The 22,895-nt window shown below is 51.2% G+C and overlaps 1 protein-coding gene across 1 annotated transcript; it reads left to right on the plus strand.

The window, feature by feature from the left end:
* The first annotated feature begins 239 nt into the window (after nucleotides 1–239).
* Nucleotides 240–21,918, plus strand: YPEL1 (yippee like 1). Its single transcript, XM_044775444.2, has 5 exons — nucleotides 240–449; nucleotides 13,303–13,585; nucleotides 16,893–16,936; nucleotides 17,447–17,555; nucleotides 18,892–21,918. Exons 2-5 carry the CDS (start codon nucleotides 13,469–13,471, stop codon nucleotides 18,979–18,981), a joined length of 360 nt encoding a protein of 119 aa, XP_044631379.1. The 5' UTR covers nucleotides 240–449; nucleotides 13,303–13,468; the 3' UTR covers nucleotides 18,982–21,918.
* The last annotated feature ends 977 nt before the right edge of the window (nucleotides 21,919–22,895 follow it).

Below are 22,895 nucleotides of genomic sequence, written 5' to 3' on the forward strand. Positions count from 1 at the left end.
CCGCCCCCGAGGCCCCGCCCCTGAGGCCCTCGCCCCTCACAGGCTGGCTCCGAGGCCGCGCGCGACAGGCCGGCCAATGGGAGCGCGGCGCGCCCCCCGGCACGTGCGCCCCGCCCCGCCCGGCCGAGCGCGAGCCGGCAGAGGTCCCGGGCGCGGGGCGCGCGGGGCGGGGGCGCGCGGGGCGGGGCGGGGCGCGGGCGGCGCGGCGCGTTGATTGGCCGGCGCCGCGTTCCGAGGCCGTTAACGGCGGCGCGGCGGGGCCGCAGCTCCAAAACAAAGGGCAGGCGGCCCGCGGGGCGGCGGCGGTAGGATGCCTCGCGCCCTGCCGAGGCGCCAACGGCCGCAGCGCGTCGCGGGCCGCGCCGGGGCCGCCTGAGAGCCGAGCCCGCGCCGACCGGGGCCCGGGCCGGATGGGCGCTGCGGGCTGGGGCGCGGACCGCCGAGCGGCCGTGAGTACGGGCGGGCCGCGACACTGTTGCGCGGGCGGCTACTTTGTGGCGCCCCAGGACCCCGCGGCTGCGGGCGGGGCCCGGAGGCACCTGTTGGCGTCCGGGCGGGCGGGGCGGAGCGGGCCACACCTGTCGCTGTCTTCATTTTGATTCGGTTTTCTGATTTGTTGGTATTTGGTTCACCCCTTTTTGGAGCGGACCACAAAGCCTGATGTTTGATTTTCCTCCCATTTCTTCCCTCCTTCTCCCCGCTCCCGCCCCACCCTGGCCATAAAAAAATTCACAGAGAGAATGAACTACGTGCCCGATGATAATAGGCTTTTCCCTCTTTAAAGAAAAAAAAGTCGCGATTGGGGAGGGCAGTGAGGACAAAAGAGGTCTCCTAGGAATGTTGATTAAAAGGGGGAAACGTTTTCAAGTTGCCCACATACAGATCGTGACTGCACTAGGTTGTCCTCCGTGTTGGTTCGCCACTTGTGGCACCAGGCCGTATGAAAGCCGAGCTTGCAAGAGCCTTGCCTTCGGAAACCTGCTCAGTAGGGTCCTCCTCCCCAGGCCTGCCTCTGATTGACAGCTTTGATGTCCAAATTCTGTGCTGAGTTCTAGGATGGAAAGAAGGCTGGAATTCCATTTGAGATAGATAATGGCCTAGGAAGACATGGATTTCCCCACCTTCACGCTTTTTCTATTCAGTTGCATTTCTTCCTCTCTGTCCAAACATACACACCTTAGCCTGTTGTTTCCTTTGCCAAGAATCTTGTTCTTTCCACCCACCAGTCCCTCGCTCTCCTAAACTCCTACCCAAGCCTGAAGACGAGGCTCACCTTTTCTGAGGACCCTCTCAGGTGCTTCACCTGAGCACACGGTGCTCCCATCACCGGTACCCCCTCCAGCCTCTGTTCTGTTCTTGTGGACCTGACAAATATGTGCTGAGCCTCTGCCCAGCGCCAGGAGCTGTGCTTGACCCCGCTGTTGCTGAGCTTTATAATCCTGCATTGTCCCCCCACCCCTAGCTGTGCGCTCTTGGGGAACAGGAGTGGCATGTTTGAGGAATGCTGCTACCCTCCTAGACCCTTGTGCTCCCTGCCTGTGCATCTCACAGGGCGAGAGTGTCTTCTCCTGTGGGAACCCCTCAGAGCTAGGATCAAGGCAAAATCTGTTTTACCACAGCTATGTAGCACAGAGTCTGGGCTCTATTGGGCGTTAAAAAAAATAGCTGATCTTCATTGCCCATCTAAGCACTAGTCTTTCTGTTTTTTTTTTTTTTTTTTAATATTTTTTAATTTTTATTTTTCCTTTTTCTCCCCAAAGTCCCCCGGCACATAGTTGCACATTTTTAGCTGTGGGTCCTTCCAGTTGTGGCATGCGGGACTCTGCCTCAGCATGGCCTGACGAGCGGTGCCATGTCCACACCCGGGATCGGAACCGGTGAACCCTGGACCGCCAAAGCGGCACATGCACACTTAACCGCTGCACCACCCGGCTGACCCCCGCCGTGTAGTTTTAATGTATCTTTCTCCCTGGAAGACTGACGAATGGAAAATAGAATACGAAGAGGCATAGAAGTCCTCCTGATTTAAAACCATTCTCTGACACTCTTCATTTGAGATTCATTTGGTTTTAAATTTTTGGAAAAGTAGATCTGCTAATCAGCAAAACCCCTAGGGAGTGGGAATTTTGAGAAGAGATTTCAGGGGAGGTTGGAGAAAGTTCTCAACAGCCAAGTCCTTGGCAGGCTAAGGTTCTGGGGAGGGCAGTGAGTTGCATTCAGCCTGCTGGGTGACACTACTCCTGTGATGGAGACGTGGGGGCGCCACTGAAAACCTGTCCACTGGTGATAGTAAAACAGAAATCCTGGAGCCAACCCACTCTCGTCCACACCCCGGGAAGGGGTTGAAGAGCCCCCACTCCAGTCGCCCCATTTTTCAGCAGGACCTCTGGCACCTGCAGAGCCTCAGAACCAGGAGCAGGATTCCCGGTGGGGTTTGTAAGTTGCTGAGATGAGACTGCTAACTGTCTGCCATGTTGTGACAATGACATCTTGTGTGGTTCTCTGCAATGCCTGGTGAATCGCATTTATTACCCCTGTTTTACAGAAAAGGGAAGAGCTCAGCTTGAGGTCCCAGCCACCAACTACATGGCACAGTTTGTGTCGATCCCTGTTTCAGCTTTGTCCCCCCTGCAGCCTGTGTCTTGACAAACCTCACCGGATCATCCCCTCATGGTGCCCCCTGTCCTCCCAGCCTTGGCACGCTCTCCCGAGCCCTGGCCCCCATTCTGATTCCTCTGTGTTTCTGGTTTTTCCCTTCTCTTCCCCCAACACCAGGCTTTGAATCTTTGATTTTGTTTTGTTTAGTGTGTGATTAGTAAAATAGTTTAAGGTTCCTGGGCTCCTTTCTCCCACTGCAATCCAGTCGGCTAGGTCCAATCCCCACCCTTTCTCCTGAGAAGAAGGGCACCATTGCCGCTCTGCGTCTTACCTCTTTCGCCTTCTTGTTAGCAAGGCATCTAGGAAGCTCTGCTAGGACGTGCCCCAGGGCCACGGCTGGGAAACTTTGTTACCAGTGGGAGAAATAACAAAGAATGTGCTACAGGCTCTTAGAAAAGAGAGGCTCAGTGCAAACACATTAAGTGGTAGTCCCGGCAGAGACGACAGGAGGGACCTGAGGACAGGTGAGAGGGGAGCTGAGGATGAGAGTCTGGAGGACAGCGGGCACGGGCACCGGGCAGTGAGGGAGCCAGAGGCCTCGGACTACCTGGAGGCCGGGCAGGTGGGAGTCCACAGAGGGCCAAGGGGGCTTTATCTGAGAGCAGCAGGGGGCAGGTGGTAGGACTGAAGCAGTTTCTGGCCCCACGCAGCAGATCCAGTGGTCCACTAAGGCTGCAGTTCCTGCAGTTTTCATCCTGTAATTCAAGCACAAAGGGAGCCCCTGTGAGTGAAGGGAAGCTGGCACTGCCAAAGGCAAATGATACCCATGCTGTTGCCCTTTGGTGTGAATCCTTCCAGATCTTTCCATGCCTGTGTGTGCGTGTGTTGGAATAGTCAGTATATAAACTGGTATCAAAATCAAAAGCTAGAGGGGCTGGCCCTGTGGCCGAGTGGTTAAGTTCGTGCGCTCCGCTGCAGACGGCCCAGTGTTTCGTTGGTCCGAATCCTGGGCGCGGACATGGCACTGCTCATCAGACCACGCTGAGGCAGGGTCCCACATGCCACAACTAGAAGGACCCACAACGAAGAATACACAATTATGTACCGGGGGGCTTTGAGGAGAAAAAGGAAAAAAATAAAATCTTTAAAAAAAAAAAATCAAAAGCTAGAAAAACACAGAAAGTGAAAAGGAAGTCAATTCCCCGTCCTTCCTACCCCAGCCTGAGGTCCCACCTGGGAAGTATTTCTGATCCCTGTCTGTTGGTGCCTTTAAGGGGCCAGTCTCTTTTGGTTAGACTTGAGGGGGTTCCTAATCTTTTGTTATTACAGGCAGTATTGTAACGACCTATATCCAGTTATTTTGCACGTGTGCAAATCAGTCCAGAGCTGACCACAGGGGCCTGAGCCTCGGTCCTGGGGCGCGTGCTGGGAGCGCTGACCGCTGTTACCAGATGGCTGCATTGCAGCCTGCCCTCGCAGGTGGTGTCATCAACTGTTTAAAAATGTTTGCCAACCTGCTGGGTTATAAGACAGATATCAGTGTGCTTTTAATTTGCATCCATGGGTGAAGTTCACAACTGTTGACATGTCTGTAGGGCACAGTGGCCCAGGGTGGAGCCTCTCTGGCTTTGAGTCCAGCTTCACAGCTTGCTAGCTGTACATCCTTGGCAGGTTGGTTAACCCCTCTGGGGCTCAGTTTCCGTGTCTGCACAGTAGGACTAATAAGACCCCTCATCTCTTAGGGCTGCTGTTAATTCATTTCTTCTCAGTCGCCTGCTTAGAACAGTCCCAGCCTCAGCTGTGAGGCTCCTCTGGAACCGCTGCCTTTCCTTCTCCTGGAAAAGGAGCGTTGATGTCCCCACACATGGGGCCCTGGCTGCCGCTTCTCCATGGGGCTCTGGCCGGCGGGGCCTGTGTCTCCTGGGCGCTTTCCTCCCGCTGCTCCCTGGGAGCTCTGTCTACCACTGCAGCCACATCGTTGCCAAGCCCAGTGGGGACACCCGTGCCCTCTGACTGCGGTGCATGCCCTCTGACAGCAGTGCATGCGCGCCTGGCTGCCTGGCGCTTCCCCGCCCTCGAGGGTGAAGCAGAGGCCTGGGGCTCAGCTGCCTGCCAGGCCGTGGGGGCGCTGGCAGGAAAAGTATAGCAGTGCAGGGAAGAGAGAGCGTGGGCGGTGGGCGGGGGCTGCCTCCGCTCCGTCCTGGAGGTGTCAGAGCTCTTGGTTTGGGATTTATTTCTCAATGTTTTTGTCTTTGGAAGTGTGGTAACAGCACCATATGGACACGGGCCTGATTCACGTTCTCTTAAAATAATTATACATGCTTATTTTAGGGGAGAAACTTCTGGAACGCAGAATATTGTTTTTGCTCTAAAAAATTACCCTACACTACTATCTCTCTGGGGGGATGGTGTCCGCCCTCCAAACCTGGGGACATAATGTCCTGTAGCAACGAGAGTCCCTGAGAGCGTTCCCTCCCAGGTCCCTCGCGGTGGGTCCTGACTTGCAGCAGATCGGCTGCAAAGCTCACTTGCCTCGCGTTGCTGGGAGACCTGGCCATGGTTTCCCCAGCGCAGCAGTGGGTGCCAGTTGACAGGCTTTGTTCAAACACGACACGACACGAAAACCCAGGCCTGGCCGCTGCTCTACCAGGACCCCCTTTGAGGGGTGGTGACAAGGGTTGGAGGTCAGGACTGAGATGGTGAAACGCTGGTGCGTGAGGTGTACCCTGCTTTTGAGGAGTCGACCGTGAGCACTGAGCACAGGCCAGGCCCGGGGCGGTGACAGGAGCCCGAACAAGGCCGCCTGGAAGGAAGGAAGGGCTCCTCAGGAGGCTGGCGGCCCCTGGGTAGAGGATGCCTTGGGGCAGGGCTGTCCCTGGAGCCTGCGGGAAATGACAGGCGTCCATGGTGCGTTGAACAGTTGCAAAGAAACAGAACCCTTGGCAGGTCGCCACTTTGCTAGGCGTCGTCCCCGTCAGAGATGAAGGCGAGTCAGGGGAGGGGGTCCCGTTCTGAGGGTGAACAGAAGTGATCTGGCTGTTTACAGGCAGGGGCTGGGATGGAGTGAGGGCACTTTCTGCTCTTCTCCGCACAGGTCACCGGGAGCAGTGTTTCTGCCACCAGAGGGGTCCTTGAACTCTAAACACTTCGGACTAATCTAAGATTGTCTCTCGGGCCCTGCACGCCTTGCTTTTAGAACTTTCCTCAGAGGGAGGTCCGAGGAGAGGAGAGAAGGGGTAAAACAGAAGATGGTTAATTTAAGGCTCCTTTCAATAACTAGAGAGACTCGGGCGAAGATGTTCAAACAGACTCAGCACGTGGTCAGTCAGCACTGCGGCCGCCTCCTCCTGGGTCGCCCGGCACGGCTGGGGCGGGCTGGGCAGGTGGTGTCCTAGTTGGCACTTGCCCCCATGACCCCCTGGGGCATGTCAGCGAGCTTATGGAAGATGGGAGGGATGCCAGGTTCAAATTCATAAGGTCTAGTTGGTCGGGGCAACAGATAAAATCTAATAAAATGTATTGGGGCTAATGTGACACCTCATCCTTGAGTCAAAGAAATCCAAGGGGAAGATTCAGATTGGCCTGTGACTTCATGGCAGCCAAGGGGGAAAAAGTTTAAGGTTTTGGGAATCACTAATTAGGAATATCTAATATAATCAGACTTCTTCAGAAATACCTTAATGCTTGATTGTGAAGACGGTGTATTGGAGCAAGAAATGGGCTTCGTTTTAGAAGATAGATGTGTAGGTGTGGGTGTGTAACCCTCGGACAGAAATTTCCTCCACAGTCGTCTTGCAAGCTGGTTTTCTCTGTTGGGAAGTGTGGTGAATCATTAATTGTTTTATTGTGTTAAAGTACACATAACATAAAATTTACCATCGTCACCGTGTGACACATGGTGACACCATGTCCGCGTGTGCAGGTCAGCGGTATTAAGTACATTCATATTGTTGTCCAGCCATCACCACCATCCATCTCTACAATCTTTTCATCGATGGCCTATTAATTTCTGTTTCTGCTATGAAACAGGATCCAACTTGGTTTTTCTTGGTTTTCCTCTAAAACCCAGTTGTCCAGCACCATTTTTTGGAAAAAGCTGCCCTTTCCCAATGGGCTGGAGTGCCACTGCTGCCATCTCTGGTGTCCTTCTCTGCACAGGTGTGTGGGGGCTCTTCCGTGTCCCGTTGGCCTGTCCTGTGCAGGTACCACGCTGTCTTGATGACTCTCATGGAAATGACAGGACTTGCTCTCTGGCAGACCCTGGCAGCTGGGGTGTTCCATCTGGTTCTTCTTCACCAGCTTGGCCTTTTGACATGATGGGGTTCAGGACATGCTATCCCAAAATATGCCGCCCTTGTCTGTGACTGCTGGGAGGACAGGGGGCACCATGAGGGGAGGTTTGTCAAGACACAGGCTGCAGGGGGGACAAAGCTGAAACAGGGATCGACACAAACTGTGCCATGTAGTTGGTGGCTGGGACCTCAAGCTGAGCTCTTCCCTTTTCTGTAAAACAGGGGTAATAAATGCGATTCACCGGGCAGTGCAGAGAACCACACAAGATGTCATTGTCATAACATGGCAGACAGTTAGCAGTCTCGTCTCAGCAACTTACAAACCCCACCGGGAATCCTGCTCCTGGTTCTGAGGCTCTGCAGGTGCCAGAGGTCCTGTCACTCTGACCTCCCCCTTCGCCCTTCTTCCCCAGGAGAGCTGATACAACTCCCATGTGAAGGGGCCCTCCCTGGCCCCTCGATGGGGGACGTCCCATCACCAGAGACAGGGAATTTGGGGCCGAGAGACCAGGATAAACAAAGCCTGTTAAGCCCTTAACCATGGACCGCCAGGGCCTGGCCCCAGCCCTCTGCCTTGTCGGTGCTTCACAAATATTTGGTTTCTTGGGCTAAAAGGTATAGAAGCTTCCTGCTCTGGTCACTTCTGTCGGTCTTCATTCTCCCATTTACATATAAAAATTCAACAAAATTTTTCTGCTCTTCTCCTTTTAATGTGTCTTTGTCAGTTTAATTTTCAAATCCAGCTAGGGACCCTAAGAGGGTTGAGGAAAACCTTTTCTTCTTCTACAGACACTTCTAGGATAAGTTTTAGAATCAGGTCTGTGTGGCTCTCACTGGCTCTCTGGTTCACACATGTCGCACCCCCCCACACACACACACCCCCAACACGCTTTCCTGGATTTTGACTTGAATTGCATTTAACTTAAAAATTACTTGGTGGGGCTGGTCCCGTGGCCAAGTGGTTAAGTTTGTGCACTCCACTTCGGCGGCCCAGGGTTTCAATGGTTCGGATCCTGGGCGTGGACATGGCACTGCTCGTCAGGCCATGCTGAGGCGGCGTCCCACACAGCACAGCCACAGGCACTCACAACTAGGATATATAGCTATGTACTGGGGGGCTTTGGGGAAGAAAAAAAAAAGATTGGCAAAAGATGTTAACTCAGGGCCAATCTTAAAAAAAAAAAAATTACTTGGGGAGGATTCATATGTTTACAGTATCTTTCAGTCCTGATTACAGTGTCTCTCTCCATTTATTTAGGTCTACCTTAATGTCCCTCCCTCAGAGTTTTATAATATTCTCTGTAAAGGTGTTTCAGGTCTTTGAATTTATTCTTAGAGAACTTTGTATATTTATAATGTTGTATAAGAGTATATTTTCCCTTATAGTCTTTATGCGTTATTTCCTTTTCTTGCCTTGCCGAGCTTGCTGGGACTTTTGGCAGTGTTAAATAAAAGTGGTGGTGTAGGGGGCATCCTGGTTTTACTCCTGATCTCAAAAAGAATGTTTTCCAACTGTTACCATTAAGGATGTTTACCGTGGATGTTTTTGGTTCTCTTCTTCTTCTTCTTCTTCTTCTTTTTTTTGGTGAGGAAGATTGGTCCTGAGCTAACATCTGTAGCCAATCTTCCTCTTTTTGCTTGAGGAAGATTGGCCCTGAGCTAACATCTATGCCAGTCTTCCTCTCTTTTGTATGTGGGATGCCACTACAGCATGGCTTGATGAGCACTGTGTACGTCCTGTGCCCAGAATCCGAACCTGCAAACCCTGTGCCGTCGAAGCAGACCATGCGAACATAACCACCATGTGACCAGGCCAGCCCCATACTGTGGGGTTTTTTGTGGGTGCCTCTTAATAGATAAGGAAATTCCCTTACATTCTTAGTTTTCATTGAATGTTTTTAAAATTGTGAATAGATGTTAAATTTTGTCATAGGCTTTTTCTGCATCTATTGAGATAAACAGATTAAGAGAACAATAGGTGAAGGGCCGGGCGGTGGCATAGTGGTTAAGTTTGCGTGCTCCGCCTTGGTGGCCTGGGGGTTGCAGGTTTGGATCCCAGGTGAGGATCTAGCACCACTTGTCAAGCCATGCTGTGGCAGCATCTCACATAAAATAGAGGAGGATTGGCACGGATGTTCACTCAGCAACAGTGTTCCTCAAGCAAAAAGAGGGAGATTGACAACAGTTGTTAGCTCAGGGCCAATCTTCCTCACCAAAAAAGAGAGAGAGGAAAAAAAACAATAGTTGGTGAATTTTATTAACTAAATTTCTTAATATTAAATTCTCTTGTATTCCTGTGATAAAGTTAACTTAATTGTATTTTATTATCCTTTAAAAATAGCATTAGATTCTGTCTGATCATATTGTTTAGGATGTTTGCATCTTGGTTCCTGAGAAGAAAACTAGAGTGAATCTCATTCTTATCCTGGCCTGGTTGGGGTTTGGTGTTGAGGAGCTGGCCAGTTGGGTGCTGGAGAGTACCCCTCTCCCAGGAGGCCCTGTGTCAGGCTGGAGTTTTCTTTCTTTGAAGTTCAGCGAGGCTCCTGGCCTAAGGTTTGTTGGGGGGGCGGGGCGGGGAGTGTATTGAAGGAGCACACTTTTTACCAGTAATTTGATTTCTTTGATGTTTATAGGATTATTCAGGTTTTCTATTTCTTCTTGAGTCATATTTTTTAATTTATATTTTTCCAGGCATTTATCTATGTAGTTTACATTTTCAAATATATTGACTTCAATTGATCACAACATCCTCTTACTCATGAATCTTATCCAAAGATGAAATCCCATTTCCACGTGTGGCAGCTTTTTCTGCTCACTTGATCCCCTCACCCATCAGTCTTTCCAGAGATTTGTCAGTTTTATTAGTCTTTCCAAGAGCAAACTTTTGGCTTTGTTGATCCTCTCTAGAGTATCCTTGTTTTTCTTTTCTGTTTCATTATTTTTTCCCCATTTATTTCCTTCTTTGTATTTTCTTTGGATTGTTTTTCTGTTACTTTGCTAACTTCTTAAAGATGGGTGTTTAGCTCCTTGATTCCGCTTGTCTTGTTTTCCAATATGCATTCTATAAGATTATACATTTCCCTTTAAGTACTGGTAAGTAATTATTTTATTATTGTTTGAAATATTTTCTAATTTCCATTATTCTTGGACCCCTGAGTATGTAGAAGTACATCTCTTTTTTTTTTTTTTTTTTTTAAAGATCGGCACCTGGGCTAACAACTGTTGCCAATCTTTTCTTTTTTTTTCTGCTTTATCTCCCCAAACCCCCCCGTACACAGTTGTATATCTTAGTTGCAGGTCCTTCTAATTGTGGGATGTGGGACGCCGCCTCAACGTGGCCTGACGAGCGGTGCCATGTCTGCGCCCAGGATCCGAACCCTGGCCCGCCGCAGCGGAGCACGCGAACTCAACCACTCGGCCACGGAGCCCGCCCTGAAGCACACCTCTTAATTTCTAAACATATGAGGATTCTTCTACTTATATTTTATTTTCGATTTCTAACTTAGTTGTATTGTGGTCAGAGAATGTGCTAGAATTTCAGTCCTTGGGAATTTGTTGAGACTTGTACGGTCAGCTTTTTTTGGTAAATTTTCTTTTTGCAATTTTTTGTAAATGTGTGCTTTAAATGAGTGTGGACTCTGGTTCTTAGATACAGTTTTCCACATGTCTTTTGGGTCCAATTTCTTTATCATGTTGTGTAGATCCTAGAAATCTGTATTCATTTATGTTTGCTCTATCATTTACTTCAAGGTATAGTAAAATATAGAAATATGCTATTTATTTATATGCTATATTTTATATATACTAAGTATAGTATGCATATATACTAAGCTACTATATTTATACTTTATATACAATAATCGCTAATCCTGGGGCTGGCCCCATGGCTGAGTGGTTAAGTTCGCACGTTCTGCTTTGGCAGCCCAGGATTTTGCCGGTTCAGCTCCTGGGAGCGGACATGGCACCACTCATCAAGCCATGTTGAGGTGGTGTCCCACATGCCACAACTAAAAGGACCCACAGCTAGAAATATACAACTATGTACTGGGGGGCTTTGGGGAGAAAAAGGACAAATAAAATCTTAAAAAATAATAATAATTGCTAATCCTATTCTGATTATAGAGTTATCTTTTTCTCCTTAAAGTTCCATCAATTTTTGATTTATATATTTTGAAGCTATGTTATTAGGTAATAATATTTATACTTGCCACTTATCTCCCTTCTGTTTTTATCATTATGAAGTAACCCATTTATCTATCTGGTAAGGTTTTTCCCTTAGATATTAATATTACTATATTAATATAGTTTTTAAAAAGTTATTTGTGTGCTGTATCTTTTTCTGTCCTGTTACCACTTTAACTCATTTTTCGTGAGTCACATAGAACAATAAATACATTAGACAATGTACTGTTAGCAAATACTTACACACCGTACCTGTATGTTGCCGCCACCCTGGCTCTGGCCTTATCTTTTCAACCTTTCCGTGTCCTTGTGTTTAGAGCTGTCTCTTGTATATAGCATCTAGATGAATTTTATTTTCTGTCCAGTCTGAAACCTTAAACTCTAACATTTAGTCCATTTATATTTAGTATAAGCATTGATACGTTTGGGTTTAACTCTTGCTTCTTTCTTTCCTGTTCTTTCCATCGTGTTTCTTTTCCTTTCTTGCCTCCCTTTAGATTGACATTTTGTCATTTGCTAATATTTCCCTTTGTATGTTTGGAAGTTATATAGTTGGTTTTTGTTCTTTCAGAAGTCTCATCAGAAATTACAACATTTACCCTTAATTTACCAAAATCTAAATTTAATCAGTACTTATATCTTCTTTTTTGGACAATACAAGGACTGAAATAGAAACTTTCACTTGAGCTTTCATCCCCGACTCATGGGGCTCATGTGTCACAGTCGTCTCTTTTCAGAGCTCTACGAGACAGCGTTGTTCTGTTTACCTGCGTGTTCACCATTTTCTTTATTCCTCATACCCTCTTCAGTTAGAGTCTGGAGTTTAGATTTTATCTAGTGTTGTTTTTCTTTTGTCTGAAGCACATCCTTGAACTTCCTTCAGTGATACTTTGCTGACATCAAACATTGTAGTTGTCTGAAAATGTCACTTCCTGAATTATTAAAAGATATTTTTACTGCAGATATAATTCTGGGATAGCAGTTACTATATTTCATGACTGTAAAGATATCTTTCCCTGCTGCCTTCTGGGTCCCATTGTTTTACTTGGGAAGTTGTTCTATTGAAAAGTAATTTTCCCTCTGCTTCTAAGACTCTTTTTTCTTCAGTGATCTGCAATTTCATTATTATGTGACCAGATGTGGCTTTATTTTTATTTATCCTGCTTGGAATTATTGGACTTGTTAAGTCTGTGGATTGGTGTCTTTCTTCAATTCTGGAAAATCCTTGCTCATTATTTCTTCACATAGAGCCTCTGCCCCGTTTTCCTCTCACTTTACCTTCTGTAAGTCCACATACATGTCTGTGCTTTTGGTGTCATTTCCAAGAAATCACTGCCAAATCCATGTCGTGAAGATTGACCCCTATGTTTTCTTCTAAATGTGTTATAGTTTTAGTTCTTACATTTAGGTTTTTGATCCATTTTGAGTTAATTTTTATAAGGGGTCCAACTTCATTCTTTTGCATGTGGATAACCTGTTTTTTGCAGCACCATTTGTTGAAAAGACTGTCCTTTCCCCATTGAATGGCCTTGGCACCTTTGTGTAAAATCAGTTGACTGTAGACAGGGTTTATTTCTGGACTGATGTGTAATTTGTTAAAGCTTAGTTAATACTGGATCCATCACACGTGTTCGTAAATGTCGTGGTGCTGAGTCGTTAATTCCATGATTTGGGACAAGATGTGTCCTGTGCTGCTGCTGACCTCACTGAGATGGGAGTCTTGTTGGCTACTTTTTCTTTCAAATTTCCTGAAACTACACATGGTAAGATGTATTTGATCAAATGTTTTTCTCAAATTATTTGTATGTAAAAGTAGTTCACCTGCCACTTCCAACTACATTTAGAATGGTTAGATGGTGATTAGATATTTGTATTCTTTTTTTTTTCTAGTGAGGAAGATTGGCCCTGAGCTAACATCTGTACCAATCCTCCTCTATTTCATATGTGGGACGCCTCCACAGCATGGCTTGATGAGCCCTGTGTAGGTCCGTGCCTGGGTTGCGAACCCACGAACCCTGGGCTGCTGAACCAGAGCACACAAATTTAACCACTGTGCCACCAGGCCAGCCCCCAGTATTCTTTTATATACAATTAATATTGAAGAATTAAATCTTTTCACTTCTAGTCTTGCCCCCACCCCCGTTCTTCTGAACACATGCCTCCTAAACACGTCTCCTGCATGGATTTCATTCTCTCCGTAACTCACTCCTTTGTCTTGATTCATTGCCAGGTTGTGACATTTTTTTCTCATCCCAGCTGTGTGGACAGTGCCACACGCCCTCTGAACAACGACGGCTCTTGCCTGCGTGTTCCCGTGTTTTTTTTGTCAGAGAGCCCAGCAGAGCTGCCGTGCTTCCAGTGCCAGCCCTGAGCTGAGCGAGGGGTGCCCGGCAGAGATGGTGAAGATGACAAAAGCCAAAACTTTCCAAGCTTATCTGCCGAACTGTCACCGAACGTACAGCTGTGTCCACTGCAGAGCCCACCTGGCCAACCACGACGAGCTGATCTCCAAGGCAAGTGCTTTGTGTCCAGAAGTTGACGACATTATCCTTGACAGTGATTGCCATACCTAACTAGTAGGCGAGTATCCACCCATCACATGACTTCCTGAGTTTGCTGTATCCTAAAAGCCTGGAGCCCTTGGGCACTGATGCGTGTTCTGTGTGTGATGGAGTGTGGCTACGCCACGGTCTTGGGCAGGGTCTTTGCACAGGGGGCGTTTCGGAGGGCTGGGCGCCGGGGCCTCCTGATCAGCAGTAGCGAGAGGAGGCGGGTATTTGTCAGAACGGTAAAGCTAATATAAACCCAGACCATTGGGGGAACACAGCAGGTCTGGGCAATCTGTGGAAACAGTTTAATAATAAGGGAATTCAGAAATTGTTAAAACTCAGAATGGTTAAGAAGAGGCTGTCCCGGGGGAGGCGGGATCTTTTGGGAAGGTGCCCAGGAGCAAGCTCTGCGCAGGCCGGCCTCGCGGAGGCCCAGACAGCAGCCCGCGGCCTCCGCAGTGAGGTGAATGCTCTGTGAGCAGTTTGTCATGTTTATAATCAGCCATTACGACCACTGAAAACAATCCAACCTGGGGAATGAGCGAATGCGCCCTTGGGGACAGCGGTGGTCCTCTGCCCTCTGTGTTCACGGGGCATGACCCCCGCCCGCGCTCTCAGGTCTGCCCTCCTGGGCCACATGACCCTCGTGCTCCTTCAGCAGCAAAGTCCATCAGGAAGTTGTGCCTTTGAGGCATCTCCACGTAGGCGTCGTGTTTCCCTCACTGGAAGAACGCGTGTCTGCTTGTGTGTCACTCGGGGATAGTGAGAGGTTACCTCGTTCGGCTCCTCAGCTAAAATAAACACCGCGGGATGAGGCAGGGCGTCTGCTGTTTCGGGGCTCCTGTGGCTCCCTGTCTGTGAAGGAGCTTCGGGCGGGAACTGGAAGCTCCTCGGGCCCTGGCTCCGGGCTGCTCTCTGAGGCAGCTCCAGCCATGCCAGCCTTGTGAGCCAGTGGAAGGCAGAGCCGCTCGGGGCCTCCACACTGGGGCTGTGTGGCTTGGCGACCTTGCTGAGCCCATGACACCCGAGCAGGGCACGGTGTTGGGCACCCTTACGGTCTTTGTTCTGAAGCGTGCTGGGAGGATCTGTCCTTAGGTAGCCCAAAGACACTTGAGAGGCTTCTTTCCCGGAACCCCAAAGCCATCAAGCTGGTTTTAAATCACGTCAGGCGTGGAGGCCTGCGAGGTGGAAACAGTCGTGACATTAAACGAACACTTCAGGATGCAAGGAATGCCAGGAAGCTGAACCTCCGAGCACACCAGCTGCCAGGAGGGGGCAGCCCTTGCGTTTCAGCTGGTGATAAAGTAGACTGCTTTTTCTCCCTTACGTTGTTATTCCATGACACCACGTAGAGCGGAACCCAACTCGTATGAGGCTAGAGGTACTGTCCCAACGGCTCCACCAGCCTCGGGGTGCATCTTTGCCCTGACAGGCAATCCCCGGACCCACAGGAGCCTTCTTGCTGGAGGCAGGTCTGGTTGGTGAAAGGCTCTAGTTTCACCTGTGGCCACCTCTGGCACCACACCTGTGTCTGTGAAGTTTTATTGGCTCGTCCGTTTATATGTCATCTGTGGCTACTGTCGTGCAGACAGAGTAGTTGCAACAGAGGCTGATGGCCCCAAAGCCTGAGATGTTTATCATCTGGCCCTAGTTTACGGAAGAAGTTTGCAGACCCCTGCTCCAGTCAGAATCTGAACTGCAAATCTGATCACTTTGCTGATCTGAACCCTGTTTAAAAAAATAAGGATTTGCTGACTAGGTGAGACAACTAGGAAAAGGAGTTTAGAAAATTGAATGCTGGTAAGGATGCGTGAAAGGTCTGTAAGATGATTATTTGTTAAATTGGACAAAAAATAATATTTCTAATTGTAGAAAACCACATTAGGGAAGACCCCTTTTTAAGTCTGAAAGCTGTATATTTAAATCAGGACACTGCTGGCGTCAGGCTAGGTTCTGCTGCAGCAACAAAGAGCCCCAGGTCTCAGTGGCTGGAAACGGAGGTTCATCTCCTTCTCAATGAGCTGTCGGTCAAGGGTCAGCCGGGGCCCGGCTTTCTTTAATTTAAAGAAACTATGGCTCCTAATGACACATTAACGTGATGTGTATTTGTAAAGTAAAAAATGAGAGTTGCTCTCTCCTCCTTCCTTATCCCATCTCCATTCCTTGGGTTGTCACTGTGAGTAGTTTGGTGTATGTTGTCCTTTTTTACTTGTCTATAGGAACACATTTTTCACTTTAAATAAAGGGCTCACACGTCACATCGTTTTACAGCTATCTTTTCTTCACTTAACGACATTTTATGACTGTCTTCCCACGCCCGCTCATCCCGTCTGTTCCATCCCCCTTTAATGCCTGCATGAGTCCTGGTTGTGAATTCACTTGTTTCCCACTTGTCGCTGGGGATCTGTCTCCCATTTTTTTTGCAGTGACAAACACTAGTGGTGACCATTCTTGTCACATTTCCTTAAGCACTCAAGCTGGTTTGTTCTGTACAGTAAGTTCTTAGAAGTGGGATTGCTGGGCCGTGCAGTATGTACCTGTCACATGTGGATATTGTCAACTCATGATCCAGTCAACATTCATCACCGTCTTTTGAATTTGTGCTAAGGTGATAGGCAAAAAAAAACCCAAAAAGTGTTCTTGATTCAGTTTGTGTTTCCGTGGTTATTTTTGAGGTCCCTCTAGTTCGTGTGGTCCCTTTGAGCCTGGCATCTGAGCAGATGAGCCCTGGCTCCTGTGAGAGTGCGGGTGTGGAGCTAGGTCTGGGACTGCCCTGGCCGTCGGGGGGGCAGCAGTACCCTATCTGCCTCCTTAATCATCTCGGAATCCGGGCGTATGCTCCGAGCTGCTTCGTAGCTTGCAGCACGTTCCTGGGGTGAGATGTCACTGGAATGTCCTTTCCTCCAAGTTAGGGGCCATCTTGGGCTGTGACTTATTTTTTTTATTTCAATGGAAAAGCATGGAGATGTCCCCTTGCCCCTGATATCCGACAGGCAGTGGTGCATCTTGCCCTCGTGGGGTGGGTTAGACACCTGAGCAGCCCCACTGGGGCTCTGGGGCTGCTGTGACTTCCGGGCCTCCCCGGGGGAGCTGGGCAGCGGCAGCCGGGGCTCCTCCTCAGCATCGCTGCCTGTCGCTCTGCAGGGCGGTCAGTGCAGGTTGAGGTCCCCGGCCTGAAACACAGCTGCTCCGCTTTCCTTCCTAAATGCAACACTCACTGTAGCTTTTTGTCACCACAGCAAATCTTTGAAAACTTTTTTCTTCTTTGCAGTCCTTTCAGGGGAGCCAGGGCCGAGCCTACCTCTTCAATTCCGTGTGAGTATCACTGCCGTGCCCCCTGGCAGGACCCCAGGGCTGCTCTGCAGCCGTGTGTGATGCACGGCCCGCACGGGGCCGAAAGCAGAGCCTGGGCTGGGGTCACCGGCGTGTTTTATGGGGTCTTAAAGAATTCTGCCCTCCAGTCGGAGAGTTCGTGTGCCGCCTGAGGAGTTGGCTCGCGTGCGGTGGACCGTGGCCCCTGCTATGCCGCTGCAGGGCTGCGCTCACCTCCCGCAGCCTGGCCCGTCCTGGGGTCCTGGTGGGGAAACAACATTGTTCCTTCCCACAGAGGGTGGCAGGCAGGACTGGAGAGGTGAGGGAAGAGGACACACTGCTGGGTTTCTGGTAATCAGTTGGCTCAGGAGATGACCCCCCCAGGTGGGGACCAAGGCGGGAACCGGGGAGCCCCCTCCAGGTGGCGGTGGAAACGCTGCTGCACGCCCTGGGCCCCGGCGGGCAGGGCAGGGGCCTGCAGGTCTCCAGTGGCGGCTGCCTCCTTCCCTGCAGGGTGAACGTGGGCTGTGGCCCTGCGGAGGAGAGGGTCCTCCTCACTGGCTTGCATGCTGTCGCTGACATCTACTGTGAGAACTGCAAAACCACGCTCGGGTGGAAATATGTGAGTAATCGGCTTATTCTGACATTTCAAAGAGCGCACAGATTTACTGTAATAAATAAAACGTGACAAATGGACACAAAATTAATTTGCAAAGGAGTAAGACTTCCCCTGGAAGTGTGATAGATTGTATCAGTCAAAGAATCCATGTTTTAAAATAGTGTCTTTGAGCCGATTAAAGATGTGCGTCATCGCGCGCCTGCGCTTGCAGGGCAGGGCGAGCAGCCGTGCTGGGCTGTGGGGGGCACATGGCCCCACCCCAGACCCCGCGCCCTCTGAGGGTCCCACGGAACAAGGGGCGGGAGCTGTTCCCCACAGCCGGGTCCAGGGTGGCTGGTGACGTGACTGTGGGAAGGATCACGCCAAGCTCCCACCCCCGCGCTCCTACCCCCAGCCCTCTTTCTCCTCGGACCTTGAGCTACACAATGCCCTCCCACCCCATCTCCAGCTTCCTCCTCCGTGGCCCTCGCTTCCTGCAGGCCCCCTTGCCGCCCCCGCCCCGGGGCCTGCCCTGCTGGCTGAGAGCTTGACCGTGGAGGGCTCCCCTCCTCAGCTCTCTGCTCCTGTCTCCCCCTCGGGCTGCCCTTCCTCTGATCTCTGCCTGCTTTGACCCCGTCTGTTGACAACTCCCAAACTGGTCCCTCTGCCCCAGCTTCAGTCCCCTGTCCCCAGTGCCCCTGGCCGTCTCGCTCACACCCCCACCGCCACACTCCGGCATTTGAGGGGCCTGTCTGGTGTGGCGCCAGCCTTCATGGACGTGTCTTCTGCGGCCGTTCTGCTTTCCTTCGTCAGGGCCACCTGCTGTCCCCCTCTCGCTGGAAATCCTGATCGTTGCTGGTCTCCCATGTCCCCGTCAGATGTGGGGACACAGTCCCCGGCATGGAGATGGCCCAGTGAGGTCTGCATGTTCCCCCAGCCCTCGCGCCTGCTTGGCCTGGTCCATTCCATCCCGCCCCCAGCACGGGGCCTTCCCTTCCCCAGGCGTCCTCAGACTGTCCGGGGCTCGCTGGCTACTCGCTTCCCTCAGCTTTCACCTCGAGCCCCTGGAAGGATGTCTCGCTCTTCCTGCCTCCCTGATCGCCCTGCACATGGCAGGTGCTCAGTAACAAGTGTAAATTAATGTCCCCTACAAGTTAACTGTGACTTGAGTACAGGGCGGCCACGCGCTGCCCTCCATGGGCTCGTCACCCGAGACAGGCCTCCTGGCCGCGGCGGGCACAGCCAGGGGACATCTGGGGAGACGTCCTGTAGACTTCTTTTCTTCACCAAGTGTGCAGTGAAGCTGACAAAGGAAATTGGCCCTGTCCTGAAACCTTTCTCTCTGCTTTTCTTTTTCAAGGAACATGCCTTTGAGAGCAGTCAGAAATATAAGGAAGGAAAATTTATTATTGAGCTTGCCCACATGATCAAAGACAACGGCTGGGAGTGAAGCGCAGGCTGCCGTCCTCTGAGTGCTGTTGGAGAGGCGGCAGCACCGTGGGAGCGCAGGAGCGCCCGGTGACAGGGCCTCTTGAACTTGCCACTCGCAGGCCGGCCTCTCCCGGCCGTGCCCGCGGGGAAGGCACCCCTTCAGTCCACGTCCCGTTCGTGTACACGGTTGTTTCTGGAAATTTTCTGTCACCTTTTCTAACTGGTCAAGCTCTAGAGGAAGAATTAACCAGTGGATGACTTCTGTCTAGTTAATGCCTTCTTCTAACCTTCGCCTTTCAGATAGAGTTTGGCTGTGCTCTTTCCTGTTTGATAGAAAACCGAACCGACTCTCTGCAGACCCCGGGGACCGGGTCTCCTTGGAGAGCAAGGCCACCCCTCTTCTTTAGAGGCGAGGTTCCTCAGCCCACTTTTTCTCTAATTTTCAAAGCTGCCAACTGGTTATTCCTCTTGCAGATGAGCTGTTAAGGCATAGTGCTCATTTAGGAATCTTCCAGAAGCAGTCAAGAAATCTATACACCCAGGGTGTTTTTTTAGCCTTGTTCAAAAACAGAGAACACCAACATTTTAGATAAGCTATAAATAGGGAAATGGCTAATGGAACATCTTGTGTATTTAAGCCAACAGCTTCCTTATCTAGGAAGCGAGCGAACTAGTGGTGAGCAGACTGTTGTGGGCGGCGGCGCCTGGGCGCAGGGCTGCAGGGCCTCCGCGTCGCCAGTCACTGAGCGCTGGCCTCGCCTTATCCTTTAATGCACTGGACTGAGTAAAATCGGGTTTCCTTTTCTACTCTGATGTACTTGAAGAAAAAGAATTATTTTTGCATATGAAAGAGGCCAGAACTAACAGGATAAACTCCCAAACGTGAGATTTGCTAGATTGTTTTAAAATGTTTTCAGAAGAGCTTACAGTTGCAAGACAGGTTTAAAATTTATAAAATGGAGATGTTTGGTTTGCTCGAAGGGTCCCGCGCCCGCCGCACTCTGTCCCGGGACCACTTTGCCCAGTCCTGTGTCTTCACCTTTGGCGTGAGCCCCGACCTCCCCGGCCCCTGCGGAGTGGGCGCTGCTCGGGCACCTTGACCAACCTGCAGAGAACAGAGTGGGGCTTCCTGCGTCCTGACCTGACCGCAGCTGGTGGGCCCGGCCTGGCGCTCCAGGCGTCTGGGACGGCGTGACTCCCGGGACCCAGTGCCGAGGGTAGGGAGGCCCAGGGTTGGCAGAGTGAGGAGAGCAGCGCAGGCAGACGTTTCTCAGCTGACAGGATGGCTCCGAACCCTCCTCCAGACGAGGCTAGACCAGTGGCAAGGAGCTCGAGCGGGCTGGGGACAGTGAGGGTGGCCTTCCAGCCCTGGGAGGCCCCTTCCCTGCCTCCAGCCCGCCAGAGCCTGGAGCCCTGGCCGTGCAGGCCCTGAGGTCCCCTCGCTGGCTCTGGTTTAGCTGCCCACTGGGAGCTTCTCTTTTGGCCCCGTCTCTGCCTACAACTCAAAGCCTCGGGATGTGGGAAATGCTGCTGCCCTGCCCCAGGCGAGGGGACATCAGTGCAAGTTTGTGCCGGGAGGAGCCCGACACACAGCTCCGAGTGTGAGGGAAGGTCTTGGCACAGCAGTGTTGGCACAGCTGTGTCAGCCCCACTCACAGGCATGCCCGCAGGCTGCTGCTGCCCTGGGCTGGTGGCTGCAGATTTAGGCTGTCCTGACACACCCGCGTGTCACTGAGTCAGTGCTCAGCTGTGCAGCCTCCAGGCTTCCAGGGCCCAGTCACTACACAGGGCCTCTCGCTGCCACAGTCAGAAACCCAAGACGTGCAAGCCAGCACCTGGAGCAGCGAACGTCCGCGGCGCCAGGCCCTTGTGGAAACTTGGAAGGGCCTGAGACCCCGTCCTCGAGGAGTGAGCACGAGTCAGTGACAACTTGGCCCACACCGACCTTTCCCTCCTCGTCTTGGCTCCTGCGGCCTCAGCGCTGGCCGGCTGCGAGGGGCGCTTCTCCGAGGCCCCCCTCAAGCCGAGTCTGACACCGCCCCGCTGAGAGCTCCGCCGAGGTCTGGGCAGGCGGACTGCTCCTTTGATTTGAGCACTTTGGTTTTTGTATTGTCTTTTGTGATGACATTGAAACATTTTTACTAGTGGTCTTATGACTTTTGTATTTTTTTTTGTAATTGATACCAACAAAAACTCTTACCACTTTTTTTTTGTTGGTCCTCTGCAAAATCCAAACTCCCTTTGAAACCAAATGAACTGACTGTGAGCCGGCTTCAAGGAAGGATGTTCATGCGACCACAACCAGATGCACTGGTATGGTGCTGGAATGTTCCACCCTCTTAAATTCCTAAACAGTAAAATATCATCCCGTGACTTTTATTTAAATTATTTAAAATATTTTTTCCTTGAGAAGAGTGGGAGTTGATGCCAGGACTATAAATGTATTTAACTTAAACTATGTAGTGTCCTCTGGCAAAGTACATTTGCTTTAGAAATGTGGTCTAGATTTGTTGCCATTTTATATACACACATATATATAGTATTTTTATACCTTAACGCTTATTCTTGATGGCATCTGTCAGATATTAGGAGGGGTCAGAAATGGGAATTTCTTTCAAAAGTCCTTTAATTTGCCTGGTGACCTCACCAGGTACCTATAAAATCCAAGTGTTTTACTATCTAGGAAACTACTTTAAGCTCCAAAATGACCTACAGAAATGCAAACGCTCAGTTGTCCAAGGCCCTGGGCCTGCAGCCCCGGGGGCCGGGCCTTCCGTGTGCCGGCCCGCTGGGGGAGGCTGCACAAATGGACAGGCAGCAGCCCGGGGCCAGCCCAGAGGGTTGTGCCTTGGAGCAGGACAACTGGGCTCCCGTGCCCGCGCCGCCACCACCTCCCACGTGCAGCCCTCAGTCCTCTGTGTCTGTGAGGTTCAGAAATAAAGGTTCCGAGATCAGACATTTCCGTCTCAGTGGCGCCACCTGTCCCGTGCCCTCTGCTCTGACACTGAGGGACGAGGCCTTGGTTTCCCACAGCTGCTGCCGGGAGCAAGGGGCCTGGGGCCTCGGAGCTCCTCTCCGCCGGTGGCCCTGGTCCGGCGCTGTTGTGCGCAGCCCGCCATCACAGAAGCAGCTGTGGGAGCACCGTGCTCACCACTTTGGGGGCTGCGAGTGTAGCCCAAGGATGGTCTAACAGTACAGTGGGGGCTGCGGCTGACCGTGCTCACCTCCTCCTGACCTCCTGAGGGGCGAGCGCCCCCAAGGCGTGTTGTACCCACTCACCGCCCCCCTGCCCCCCGCCTTCAGGCCTACCCGCACTCGGCTACAAGCCCCCGTTCAGTGGCCTGCAGGAACATTTGCACCCAGCGGATGCCACATCCTGCCTGCCAAGCCCTCTCCTCCCGTGGGAAGCAGGCGCTCGGCGACAGCGTGGGCGCAAAGGTCTGAGTGTCAGTGAGTTATCAGACGTCTGTAGCTGGAAGGGGTGGTGGTGAGGGGGCCGTTTGTGAAATGAGGGACGAGGGCCTGGCTGAAGGTGCGGAGGGGCTGGGAAGTCACTGTAGAGCCCAGGTCCCCAGCTACTGGTTACAGGCAAGGGGACTGCAGAGGGACAGGCTGCAGGCAGGACACAGCGGAAAGCTGGTGACCGGCCGGAAGCGAGAAGGCAATGGGCTGGTGAGCTATGGGAAGGCGATGTGGACACGGCATCCGTGTGGAGCTGCATGAGGGGCTCAAATAGAGACATGTGAAGACAAAGGGTTTGGGCCTGGGGTTCAGCCTCAGATACGGACAAACAACTAAGGTAGCGCCGACCCGGTGGCTTAGCGGTTAAGTGCACACGTTCCGCCTTGGCGTCCCGGGGTTCGCCGGTTCAGATTCCAGGTGCGGACGTGGCACCGCTTAGCAAGCCATGCTGTGGTAGGCATGCCACATATA

Source organism: Equus asinus, chromosome 8 (assembly GCF_041296235.1).
Source record: "Equus asinus isolate D_3611 breed Donkey chromosome 8, EquAss-T2T_v2, whole genome shotgun sequence".
Classification (NCBI taxonomy): domain Eukaryota; kingdom Metazoa; phylum Chordata; class Mammalia; order Perissodactyla; family Equidae; genus Equus; species Equus asinus.

Bases quoted from the DNA above. Each gene is read 5' to 3' on its own strand.
- YPEL1 (XM_044775444.2), top strand. From the start codon at position 13,469: ATGGTGAAGATGACAAAAGCCAAAACTTTCCAAGCTTATCTGCCGAAC. The intron at 13,586-16,892 runs GCAAGTGCTTTG...TCTTCTTTGCAG, and splicing joins ACGACGAGCTGATCTCCAAG to TCCTTTCAGGGGAGCCAGGG. The intron at 16,937-17,446 runs GTGAGTATCACT...CCTTCCCTGCAG, and splicing joins GCCTACCTCTTCAATTCCGT to GGTGAACGTGGGCTGTGGCC.